Raw genomic sequence first — 13,019 nt, forward strand, 5'->3', positions numbered from 1 at the left:
TCAGTTGCTAAAACTCCCTCTGTCAGTGATTCCGCATAGGGAGAAGTAATGGGTTGTCATTTTTGGAGTCAGGGTTGGGAGCTTGAGGTTTGAGAATCAGAGGTCAGAATTCATGGGTTGAGGTTTAGGGATTTGAGGTTGGGATTAGGAGGTTAGAAGATAAGCATCAAGGGCTCAGGATCTAGAGACCAGGTCTAGGATTAAAGGATTATAAATTCAGGGACTAGGGCTTGGGTTAGGATTGGAACTGAGTATCAGAGGAGTTAAAGTTAGAGTAGGGGGTGGTGGTCAAGGGTCTAAACAAAAAGAGAGGAGATGCAAGAGTCTCTGGAGAGACTGGCAAAACTTTCCTCAGAAGTTCCCAAAGGTGAGTGGGTATCAGGAAACTATTGGGAAGTGGCTTCTTATTGCTGCAGAGAGAGAAGCCATGAGGAGTTGGGGACAAACCTTCCAAGAGGGCAATACCTGTGTAGGCAGACACTGAAGTCAGTTAAACGTGCAAGTAAGTCTTTAAATTGATGACAGTTATCGTTTATTTTCACTCTTCTCATTCTCAGTGATTTCCCTCAAAAAAAAACCCCAAGAAACCAAAACACATTTTTTTTTTTTTTTTTACCATCTTTATTCAACCTGTCACCAAGTTTCTGGTCACACCTGCCACAGCTGACCCCCGATCCATTCTCCCTGTCCCCATCCTCTCCACACATCACAGTACACACCAGGAATACCCCCAGTTCTCATCTCCTCATCCTGGGCTGCTTCAATAGACTCCAGAGTAACCCAAACCACACCCTGCTGCCCAGATTCCTAATGACACGTGAAAGGCCGTTATGACTTGCTTTCCTCATGCCCTATGCACACCTGGACTCCAGCCAAGGATCCTCTTTCATCAACCCCCATATTAGCTACGATCCTTCACGCTAATGTATCGCTCAGAGCTCAAAAGACTTTGAAGGGCCTGTGCCTTCGCGATCCAGCGCTTAAGTTCTTTGCCCTCCGCGTACTTTTGACAAATACTGGGCATCAACCATGTTCCAGGAACTACCCTAGGCAAAGAAAATAACTGGGCAAGGTTCCCATCGGTGTCTCTGCTGGCGGGCATCGCCCCCGCCGGGCCGCCACCCTGAACGAGCCCGTCCGGTCCTCTGGGTTCCGCCACACTGCGTAGCGCTGCGCCAGCAACCCGCCCAGCACTCCCTCCCGCCGAGGGCGCCCAGGTCGGCTTCCGAGGGGCGGTTCTCACAAGCGAGTTCCGGCGCCCAGGACGGCTTCATCCTCTCGTCCCGTCCGCCGCAAGTGCATGCGCCTGGGAAACCCGCCGCCCTCCAGGGATCCTCACACCTTGCCTCACCCCGCGGCGCAACCGGACGAGGACCCCGAGCAGGGCTGCCCAGCGAGCGCCTGAAGGACCCCGCGAGGGCCGCAGGCTATCCAGCGTGGCGCCTGGTGGCCGGGCCCTGTGCCGGAGGACAAGGTGAACCCGGAGCCGGACTTCCGCTGCACTGGGGCTCCGAATGACCCAGAATCTGGGGTGGGCTTAGGCCCCGGGTACGAGGGGTGAGGGCTGCGCGATTGCAGGCCTAGAGAAGTAGGGGGCTGGGTCGAGAGTTGAGGCCGTGAGCCCGGGGGGCTGGAGGGCGTGGCCACAGGGGTAGGGGCGCAGGTCCCGGCCGCGCGTGGGTGGACCAGTGCTGGGCCGCCGCCCTCCAGGAAGCGAGTGGTGGCCCTCTCAAGTGCTGGGGGGGCAGTGTACCGACAGCTTAACTTTTTTTTTTTTTTGGAGACGGAGTCTGGCTCAGTCGCCAGGCTGGAGTGCAGTGGCTCGATGTCGGCTCACTGCAGCCTCCGCCTCCAGAGTTCAAGCAATGCTCCTGCCTCAGCCTCCCTAGTAGCTGTGACTATAGGCGCGCGCCGTTACGCCTGGCTAATTTTTTTGTATTTTTAGTAGAGACAGGCTTTCACCATGTTGGCCAGGATGGTCTTGATCTCCTGACTTCGTGATCCGTCCGCCTCGGTCTTTCAAAGTGCTGGGATTACAGGCGTGAGACACCGCGCCCTGCCTAAAATTTTTAATTCTCTGATGGAGTCACCTTTAAGTCTAACAGGATTCTCGACTTGTCAGTTTGTTGTAAACCAAGAGTCAAGACAGCCACAACTTAGCTGCGTTAGTAAAGGAGCCATGTCCTCCCTACAGGCCGCGTGTTCTTGCCACGAGAACCCCTAGCAGCCTGGCCTTGGAATGGCTGGATGAGGTGCATTCGTTGGTACATTCAGATACTGTTAAGAGCCAGCTGTGTGCTAGGTACTGCTTACACCTTCTGGTGGTGAAGACGGAACTGAAGAGAACTTGCAAGGAGCTGTGAGAAAGTGTAAGGGGAAGTGAGCTAAGATCACTAAGGTGAGCAGGAGGCAACCAGAGAAAGCACATTCAGGACTGCGAAAACTACTCACACAAAGGCTGTCAAGCCAGAAAGTCTTTCAAAACTGAAAGGCCCATGAGGTTGGAGCTAGAGAAACTTAGGGAGTGTGGGGTTCCAGATGAGGCTAGAGAGGTACGTGGGGAACCACAAGATCATGCAGAGCCTGGGAGGCCGTGATAAGGATTTTGGTTTTTATTCTAAGAGCAGGGTGCCCTTTAAAGGGTTAAGGAGGGGAACCATATGATTAAATTTGCATGTGTGGTTCACTTTGGCTGCTGTGTGGAGATTGTAGAGGTTGGCAGGACAGAAACTGGGAGACCAAAGATGTCCAGATGTCCAGAGGGGAATGATGATGTCTTAGAGTTATGGTGGTAGCAGTTGAGGGTGGGAGAATGGTATGGGTTTTGAGATATATTAGGTAGGGAAAATTGCCAGAAGTTGGTGATCGTGTGGATATGAAGAGTGAGGAAGGGGAGGTGTCATGGATGTCTCTGTAGACAGTTGCTGAAAATGACGTGTTACCACCTGTGGCATTAGGGAGAGTGGGTTAGCTGATCTTGTACTGGTTAGATTGGGTGTGGCTTTATGGTTTGAGTGGAAAATCAGGTTGAAAGCTGTAGAAAGGACATGAATAGGAGAGACCATGGCAGTTTCTTTGCTTGGGCCAGATTCTAATACCACCTTTAACATGATTGACAGTTTTTAGGATAAGATAAATGAGAATGTTGTCTAGACTCTGTCCCTGCCTATGTTAATGGAAGCCTTCTCTGTATTTGTCGACAAATGATTTTATATATATACACACATATATATTATATATATATACACACACACATATGTAGTAGAGTCAGGGTCTTGCTTTGTTGCCCAGGTCAAACTCCTGGCCTCAAGTACTGATATTACAGGTGTGAGCCACTACGCATGGCCAAATGAGAGATAATATTGAGATGAGATTTTGAGACAAAGTCTTTACTCCTGCAGAGGTGATAAATTTCTCACGTATAACTCGGATTTCACAGTTGGAAAAGACCTCAAAATTCCCTTAGTCCAGTTTATAAAATGCTTTTATGTCCATTATATCATTTCTACAATATTGAGCTCTTACACCATGCTAGACATTAGGAATACAAAGATGAATAGAAATAAGACTATATAGGTTTATTTAGTAAATAAAATTGATCAAGCACCTTTGTGTCAAGCACTGTTTCAGATGCAAAATGGTTATGACTTGTTCCTGATGTTGGAGTTGCTTGTTGACAGGTCTTGCCACTGAGGACAGCTGAGTGTATTAACAGGTTTGATTTGGGCACTGGAGATCCTGATCTCTCCATAATATTAGAATAGAGATGGTGTTTATCCAGCAGACTTTTTGGTATCCTGGTAGCACCTCAGTTCCTGTCCATCAATCTTCCAATTCTAGATTTGATAGAAGAGCACTATGGGATGGAAGATTTTAAGAGAGGAATTCATCATTATGAATAGGCCTTGTGGATAGGCTGTTTAGGAGTATAAATTGTAAATCCTCTGTAAAATACAAAAGGAAGTTAGGAAGGGATACTGGCAGAGACAGGTAGTTTTTAAACTTGAGTTTCTTTTAATGGGTAATTCCCTCATAGGCTTACAGTTGCACTAGATTGTATACTCCACGGGGGAACTTGAATGCTCCCTCTACCACTCCCTTCCCTTGATCCCATGAGCCCAAATGGGCAATTAAATAAAATAATGTATATGGCCTTAAGATGAAACTATCAGGTTCTTTATGAGTGTCAGGAGTGAGAGCACTCGTTGGCTTGCAAGACTGCGTGGCTCCAATGTAGGGAAGGCTGGGAGTGTCGTCCTGAAGGGTTCCTAATACAGCTCTCTAATGGCAGGAGTGAGATGGCCTCAATCTTGCGAAGCCCTCAGGCTCTCCAGCTCACTCTAGCCCTGATCAAGCCTGATGCAGTCGCCCATCCGCTGATTCTAGAGGTAAGAATGAATCCTAAGCCTCTACCGCATGCCCTGGGAATTGCCACTGCTTCAGGTGCCATTGGGCCATTTATGGTGACTGACAACACAGACTTGTGCTGGATGCTGTGGAGGCAAAGCTAGAAGCCATGAACTCTGACCTAAGGAGACTAAGAATCTATTGGAGACTTGAGGCAGACCTAAAATATAAGAAAGGACCCAAAGAAATAATAGAACCAAATATCAAGACAATGTATATTTGTTAGTTTCTATTGCTACATAACACATTACTCCAGGCTTGAGAGCTTAAAACAACACTCGTTTGTTATTTCACAGTTCAATAGTTTAGAGGTTCCAGTAGGCTTGGCTGAGTTGTTTGCTTTTAAAGTCTCACAAGGCCAAAGTCAAGGTATTGGCTGATCAGGCCCTTATCTGGAGGGTCTGGGGGAAGAATTCACTTCCAGACTCATTCAGGTTGTTGGCAGAGTTGATTTCTTGTGATGGTAGGACTGAGGCTGCCATTTCCCTGTTGGCCTTCAGGCAGGAACTCCTTTCAGTTTCTAGAGACCACTCACATCCCTCATCACATGGCCCAGTCTGTCTTCAAGACAGCTGCAGTGCATTGAATCCTTCTCATGCTTTGAATCTCTCTGACTTCTTCAGCCTCTAGCCAGAGAAAATGCCTGGCATTGAGAAGCCGTCACAATTCTAATCCCACAGGGCTCATGTGATTGATTAGGCCCACCTGGATAATCTCCCTTTTGATTACAGCAGAATCAACTGATTAGTAACCTTAATTTCCCTCAAAATCCCTATTGTTATGTAATGTAACATAATCATATTGCATCATATTCACAGTCCTGAAGATTAGGGTGGGAAATCTTGATGGGGCTCGGGGTCATTTTCACATTCTGTGTACCATAGTTTGATAAATACTAACTGAGTAGCACTGCTAAGTAAGCCCACTATGGTGCAGAGGAAGATCCAAGCAGTCAGGAATGGGCGCCTGGAAGTGGCAGGACTCAGCTGGGCCTCAAAGGAATGGTAAACTTTGGTTAGTGCCAGGAGAAGGACAGGTGTTGCACAGAAGGGAGACGCTGAGGCAGGAATGCATGTGATGGGTCTGAGGGCCGCAGGCAGCCTGCGATGGTGAGACTAGAGAATTGGTACAGAGTAAGGAAAGTATAACCTTGAGCACTGGGCTAAAGTGGTTGCACTTCATTCCTTGAATAACAGGAACTGCTTAACACCTTCTGACCAGAGTGTGACGTGTAAATTATAGAGTTTCTCATCTATCAAGTGTGATGGTTTGGAGGGAGTGAGAGAAACCCAAGGCAGGACCACTAACAAGACTTTTACGGTGGTCTGAGTGGTGGGTCCTGTGGTCTTGAGCTCAAGGGATTATAGGTATGGAAGAGCAGAGACAGCGCATCCTATCCCCTTTCACCCAAGGCGCTCACTCTGGCTGTGTGACTGAAGGTCTTGACCTCACCCCACCTCGTCTTCTCACCGTCCAGTGGGACAAACCCTCAAGTCCTGAGCAACAAGTGGTCCTCATGGTTTCTTTTGGTCAGTTTCAGTCTCCTGATTGATTTTTATTTTGGGGGTGGTCTTTATTCAGGCTGTTCATCAGCAGATTCTAAGCAACAAGTTCCTGATTGTACGAATGAGAGAACTACTGTGGAGAAAGGAAGATTGCCAGAGGTTTTACCGAGAGCATGAAGGTAGGATCAGTAGTCCTCTGAATGGAAGGTGCCTCAATCCCAAGAGGCCATAAGAGAGATTTTACCTGGAACACAATGGCAGGCTCTCTGACCTACCAACCGTGTACAGTTGCAGCCAGTTTTCTAAAATCTTGGTTTAAAACACACACTTTTCATGATTATCCATCTTTTCCCAAGGAGGGTTCTACCTTGTAGTCCCAACCAGAAACTTAGTTTTATGTCTGATAATATCAGTAGTTAACATATAGTGAATGAATGTTTACCATCAAACATTGTCCTAATGCTCATTTTTTCATTCAGTTTTCCCAACAACCCTAAAAAGTAGGTGTTATATCCCTCGTACACAGATTAGGAAGCCAAGTTTAGGAGGTTAATGATTTACCCAAAACTACGCAGGTTGTAGGTGGCAGACCCTGGATTCAGACCCAGGTTTGTCAGACTCCAAGGTCCTTGTTCTTTTCTCTAAAACAATTTTTATTATTCCAGGTAAGGAGGTAGAAGTACAGAAAGTTGCCTTGGGCACCAGGATGAAGGTATCTTGATGAAGGTCCTCTCTCTTTGCAGGGCGTTTTTTCTATCAGCGGCTGGTGGAATTCATGGCCAGGTACTTCTAATTTGGTTCCAGCATCTTTATCCACTGAGGCTAATCTCCCCTGCCCCAAATGGATTTGTTCATTTCACTGCCATTCTTTAAAGTTGTAATCAGGCCAGGCACGGTGGCTCATTTCTGTAATCCCAGCACTTTGGGAGGCCGAGGTGGGTGGATCACTTGAGGTCAGGAGTTTGAGACCAGCCTGGCCAACATGGTGAAACACTGTTTCTATAAAAATACAAAAAATTAGCCCAGCATGGTGGCAGGTGCCTGTAATCCCAGCTACTCGGGAGGCTGAGGCAGGAGAATCGCTTGAACCTGGGAGGCGGAGGTTGAAGTGAGCCAAGATCGTGGCACTGCCCTCTAGCCTGGGCAACAAGAGTGAAACTTAGTCTCAAAAAAAACAAAAAAAATACAAAAAAATTAGCCGGGCATGGTGGCGGGTGCCTGTAATCCCAACTACTCGGGAGGCTGAGGCAGGAGAATCACTTGAATTCAGGAAGCAGAGGCTGCAGTGAGCCGAGATTGCACCATTGTACTCTAGCCTGGGCAACAGAGCGAGACTCCATCTCAAAAAATAAAATAAAGTTGTAATCAATGTCAAATCTGAAGAAACATGGGTTTGGGGCTGCCACTGAGCTGATGCTGACCTGTTAGGCACCTGTCCTGTGGTGGTTAGAAGAGTCCTGTTGAATGCTGCATAGCCACCCTGCTGATCTCTGCAGGCTTTATGTACACCAGCAGGGGCCCTGCATCACCTATTTGAAGCAGCATTGGTACTCAGCGGGAAAGGCAGGAAAACTCTCAGAACGTAGAGTGTGTTTTTATTCAGGCCCTGCTCACAGCACACCCTCCTAGTCTAGATGGCCAGATTCTTTACATGTTCTTGTTTTGTTCACAGCGGGCCAATCCGAGCCTACATCCTTGCCCACAAGGATGCCATCCAGCTCTGGAGGACGCTCATGGGACCCACCAGAGTGTTCCGAGCACGCCATGTGGCCCCAGATTCCATCCGTGGGAGTTTCGGCCTCACTGACACCCGCAACACCACCCATGGTTCGGGTGAGTCCCCTGTCCATAGCCATAGGATATTTTGGGTTTAGTGGGCAGGCTGTGTGATAGAGTTGACAGCCAGGTCCCTCCAGTGAGCTTTCTTCCATTGGTGTTTCTGGTCTTTGTAGCCATGTTGGCAGATGTGGCCTGTGGACTTTCTTTACATGCCCCAGGACTGAAGGGGCAGGCAGAGTAGAGGCTCAGGATTCTGAAGCTGATTATGACTGCCTCTTGCTTCTACCATGTGAGAACCCCTTCTCTGTCTTATCTCCCCTTACAGACTCTGTGGTTTCAGCCAGCAGAGAGATTGCAGCCTTCTTCCCTGACTTCAGTGAACAGCGCTGGTATGAGGAGGAAGAGCCCCAGTTGCGCTGTGGCCCTGTGTGCTATAGCCCAGAGGGAGGTGTCCACTATGTAGCTGGAACAGGAGGCCTAGGACCAGCCTGATGCAGGTCTATGAAGACCAGTGGCAGTGCCCAGACTTTTCTCTTAGACATCTAGTCTAAAACATTCTCCTAGGACCAGGGAAGCCTGGGCTTATAGTGCCATTTCTGCTGGGCACCACCACCTGCCTGAGGGCCTAGCTCACCGCAGCACATCCTCCAGAATCTAGCTTTCTGTCTACCTCTTCTCTGGAATGTTCATGGTGGTTCAGAAGAATGATGACTCCTCTTTGCTGAGAACTGTTCATCCTTCTTCAAGAAGAAGCTTGCCAGGCCAGGCGCAGTGGCTCACGCCTATAATCCCAGCACTTTGGGAGGCTGAGGCGGGCGGATCACAAGGTCAGGAGTTCGAGACCAGCCTGACCAACATGGTGAAACCCTATCTCTACTAAAAATACAAAAATTACCCAGGCATGGTGGTGCATGCCTGTAATCCCAGCTACTCAGAGGCTGAGGCAGGAGAATTGCTTGAACCCGGGAGGCAGAGGGTGCAGTGAGCCGAGACCGTGCTATTGCACTCCAGCCTGGGCAACAGAGTGAGACTCTCTCTCAAAAAAAAAAAAAAAAAAAAAAAAGAAGCTTGTCTAATTGACTTGCCTAAAAAATGCAGTGACTCCAAGCAACATTTGGCGTGTCTTCCTCAATAAAAGTCAGTGTTCTCCTGAATCCTTTGTGCTGCCACATTTAGGGGAAACTTCAGACTTCATCATTCTGACTTCTCAGCAGCATTCACTTATTGCTTCATTCTCCAGAAACACTCTCTTCTCTTGGATTTTCTGATCCCATGCCCTTGGTTTTCTCCTTCTCTGCATTTTTCTTCATCTCCTTTATCAGCTTATGCAAACATTTATTTTCATAAATTCTCTAATTCAAGGCATACTGAAAAATGCAAAGATGGTTAAGACATGATTGGGTCCTCAAGTTGCTAATTATAAATTTGGGTAGTCAGCCAACTATAACATGTGGCAGAGATGGAGAAGTGCCCTAACAGGTATGAAGTCCTGTGGGAGAACAGAGGAAAGAAGGTTTCCTTTGGCTGGGTGAGGAGGTGAAGGAGATAGGGTGGAAAGGCTTTTATAAAAGATGTAGCTGGTTTTGGAACTAAGCCTCAAGGTCAAATAGGGTATCCATAGGAGGGGTCTGGGGCACGAGACAGTCTTTATTTTCAGGATCAAATGGGTCAGTTTGGTATGTGTGTGACCTAACAAACCTGTGACACTTCTTATGAGAGGTCGACTTTCTTTCTCAGTACATGTGTATTTCTCTCTTTTTGGTGGCCTTGAAACCTTTCTTTGAGTTGAAAATTGCCTTCACCATCTACCACTTTCACTAATGGTAGACCAGGAAATTTGGACCCACTGAACATAGAGAACAACTAGAAAAGCTGTGCAAAATATAAACAGCATCTATCTGAAAGCATCAGCTGGCAATATAGAACCAAAATTCAGGACACAAAGGAAACTTAGAGAAGTGAGCCTGGGACTTACAGCCACTTTTTCCATAAGGGCACCTGCTGATTCTGGAAGAGGCAGTTGAGAGGCTAAGAAGCTGAGTAGAACTTTCAACAACTTCTTGTGTTAGGGAGCCAGCTTCATGAATGCTGGCAGAAAATACAAGATTACTTGGGCAGAGACTACTGCTCAGGGCACAGCAGGCAGTGTGTTAGCCTTGGTCCCTCTTGCCCTCCAAGTCCCACAGGGCAATACTGGCAGGCCCAGGAAAGTGTTAACACACAGCAGGTTTGCATCACGGCTAAGGAACCACAATCTTAGGGAGATACTATCTCTGTCTTCTAAGGCCATTTGCTGTACAAAAATCCTTGAAATACCTGGGCACAATGGCCAGGTATGCTAGCCTGTAATGCTAGCACTTTGGGAGGCTGAGGGGGGTGGATCACCTGAGGTTGGGAGTTCGAGACCAGCCTGACCAACATGGAGAAACCCCGTCTCTACTAAAAATACAAAAATTAGCCAAGCGTGGTGGCGCATGCCTATAATCCCAGCTACTCGGGAGGCTGAGGCAGGAGAATCGCTTGAACCCGGGAGGCAGAGGTTGCGGTGAGTCGAGATCATGCCATTGCACTCCAGCCTGGGCAACAAGAGTGAAACTCCATCTCAAAAAAAAAAAAAATCCTTGAAATAGTCTGGAACAAAATCTGTCAACATCTCAGCCCACAAAATATCAACAAAATTGATATTTTGTTGCATTTAAAAAATTTAAATGGTGGTCAAAGGGTACAAAATCTCCGACAATTAAGACACAGAATTAATTATGCAAACATTTATTTTCATAAATTCTTGTGTTTCTATTCTATTTTCATCCTATTTTCACAGAAAATTCTATTTTCACAGAATTCTGTGTCTCCACAAGAGACACAGAATTATCTCCCACTAAAATTGTCTCTCATAAAAACCTGGCTCCCACAAATACGGAAAGGGAGAAAACTAGAATAAACCCTGTGGTGTTGAATTGGTGATATCAGTGTGAACTTGTGTATTTAAATCTATAGAGATAGATGTAAATATGTTTTTGTATGTATGTAGGTACGTATAGTCCTTTGCACTGATGTGAGAGCAATGACACTCCAATAGTAATGACCACACCCAGCACCCAGGTCCACCAAAAGACAAAGTGCTATGGACTGAATTATATCCCCCTAAAATGCATATGTTGAAGCCCTAACCCCCATGTAATGATATTTGGAAACGGGACATTTGGGAGATAATTAAGTTTAGATGGCCAGGTGTAGTGGCTCACGCCTGTAATCCCAGCACTTTGGGAGGCCGAGGCAGGCGGATCACAAGGTCAGGAGATCGAGACCATCCTGGCTAACACGGTGAAACTCCGTCTCTACTAAAAATACAAAAATTAGCGGGGTGTGGTGGCACGCGCCTGTAGTCCTGGCTACTCGGGAGGCTGAGGCAGAAGAATCTCTTGAACCCAGGAGGTGGAGTTTGCAGTGAGCCGAGATTGTGCCACTGCACTCCATCCTGGGTGAAAGAACGAGACTCCGTCTCAAAAAAAAAACCACAAAACAAAAAAAACTATTCCCTATAGCAAACCAATTGTAGCCTGGGCAACATAGTGAGACCCTGTCTCTATAAAAAGTAAAAATAGGCTGGGCGCAGTGGCTCATGCCTGTAATTCCAACACTTTGGGAGGCTGAGATGGGAGGATCACTTAAGTCCAGGAGTTTGAGACCAGCCTGGGCAACATGGTGAGACCCCTGTGTCTACAGAAATAAAAATAAAAAAATTAGCTGGGTGTGGTGGTGCATGCTTGTGTCCCAGCTACTTGGGAGGCAAAGTGGGAGGATTGCTTGAGGCTCAGAGATTGAGGCTTCAGTGCAGTTTGAGCCACTGCACGCACTCCAGCATGGGTGACAGAGTGAGACCCTGTCTTAAAAAAATAAGAGTATGACATGAGCATGGGAGAGCAAAAGAAAACAAGGAAGTCTGCGACCATGAAGCGAATGCTTAGTCTCTGATATCACAGGCTTAAAGAAAATGATAAAGACCTAAAAAGAAAAGAAATATCCCAGCATGCTGAAGGAAAGAAAAGTTCCCCAATACCCTTCCTGCTTATTTTTCCAATATATTACACAGCTGGGTCCACCTTACCACATCCTGTTTGATTCCAACGTTACCAACTTTTCCATTGGAGCCAAATGAGACATACTGCAATCAGTGATGAACTGTCTATATGCCAAGTGTATCCCTTGTATGACTGATTGTGTAAAGGCCGAAACTGAGAAATTGGGGCAAAGTATCAAGTGGCTTAAAGGATCGCCAAGGATCCAAAATTTGAACGATTACCAAATTACCATGCACAGGAAGGAATCTGTGCAGATAACTGCTTAGCACAGAGAGTAACTCAGCATAAGTGTTGTAGCCATGAACCTGGGACCTTAGAAGAATCCTAAGATTCTTGGAGTTCCTATCATGTACATTTCTAACCATAGATATAACATGGGAACTGATGTCAGATGATTATGGAGCCCCTCGGTTCTAATTCTTGCCCAAGTTCCTCTGCCTTTCTTCCACCAACTTTGTCTTGTTGCCAGTTCATTAAACATGGAATAGAATGTTATTCTGTTCAACTCATTTGCCCTGTTATCAGCTGAGTATGGTTAAACACACTCAATTTTTCATGCTGTTTTGAAATTGATATTTTGTTGCATTTAAAAAATTTAAATGATGGTCAAAGCATACAAAATCTCCGACAGGAAGAATTCATTTTATAATTTTTTTGAGGTCTGTTGCACAGTGTGGTGAATATAGTTAGTAGAGTATTATACATTTCAAAATTGCTAAGAGTAAATTTCAAATGTTCTCACTACAAAATGCTAAGTATTTGAAGTGATGGATATGTTAAGCAGCTTGATTTAATTATTCCACATTGTATCCACAGATTATGACATCATTTTGTAACCCATAAATTTATACAATTATAAATTGTCATTTACAGTAAGAAATAATTTGTTGCATCTTTTTAGAAAAATAAAATAATTTTTTACATCTGTGTAGTTCAGGTAAAAAAATAATTTTTAAAAGTTTTAATAAAATAAAATTTAAAATAAAATAAAAATGGTGGCACATGCATGTAGTCCCAGCTACTTGGGAGGCTGAGGCAGGAGGATCAGTTGAGCCTGGAAAGTGGAGGCTGCAGTGAGCCGTGATTGTGCCACTGCTCTCCAGCCTGGGTGACAGCAAGATCCTGTCTCAAAAAAAAAAAAAATCCATTGTACTTGTTTCTGGTTTACTCTTCTTACATTTCTTTTTGAAAAAATGTGTTTCCCCTTCCTCCTCACACAAAAGGTAACATACGTCATGATACTCCT

General features: G+C 46.0%; 1 protein-coding gene and 1 pseudogene across 10 annotated transcripts; both read left to right on the plus strand.

Annotated features, from left to right (window-relative positions):
* The first annotated feature begins 620 nt into the window (after nucleotides 1–620).
* On the plus strand, nucleotides 621–12,704 carry NME6 (NME/NM23 nucleoside diphosphate kinase 6). Of its 9 annotated transcripts, none has more exons than XM_054481801.2 (7): nucleotides 621–1,548; nucleotides 2,195–2,398; nucleotides 4,292–4,388; nucleotides 5,989–6,091; nucleotides 6,656–6,695; nucleotides 7,585–7,745; nucleotides 8,017–8,845. In XM_054481801.2, exons 3-7 carry the CDS (start codon nucleotides 4,299–4,301, stop codon nucleotides 8,181–8,183), a joined length of 561 nt encoding a protein of 186 aa, XP_054337776.1. In that variant the 5' UTR covers nucleotides 621–1,548; nucleotides 2,195–2,398; nucleotides 4,292–4,298; the 3' UTR covers nucleotides 8,184–8,845. The 9 variants fall into 9 exon arrangements, with proteins under 9 accessions (XP_054337776.1, XP_054337774.1, XP_054337779.1 ...); XM_054481799.2 differs by having other exon boundaries at nucleotides 621–1,531; XM_054481800.2 differs by having other exon boundaries at nucleotides 1,483–1,557.
* On the plus strand, nucleotides 11,601–12,704 carry LOC129033372 (rRNA-processing protein FCF1 homolog; annotated as a pseudogene). The gene has a single exon (XR_008501577.1). The product of XR_008501577.1 is annotated as an rRNA-processing protein FCF1 homolog (transcript).
* Nucleotides 12,705–13,019: the final 315 nt, after the last annotated feature.

The sequence above is a fragment of the Pongo pygmaeus genome, chromosome 2 (assembly GCF_028885625.2).
Source record: "Pongo pygmaeus isolate AG05252 chromosome 2, NHGRI_mPonPyg2-v2.0_pri, whole genome shotgun sequence".
NCBI classification, from domain to species: Eukaryota; Metazoa; Chordata; class Mammalia; order Primates; family Hominidae; genus Pongo; species Pongo pygmaeus.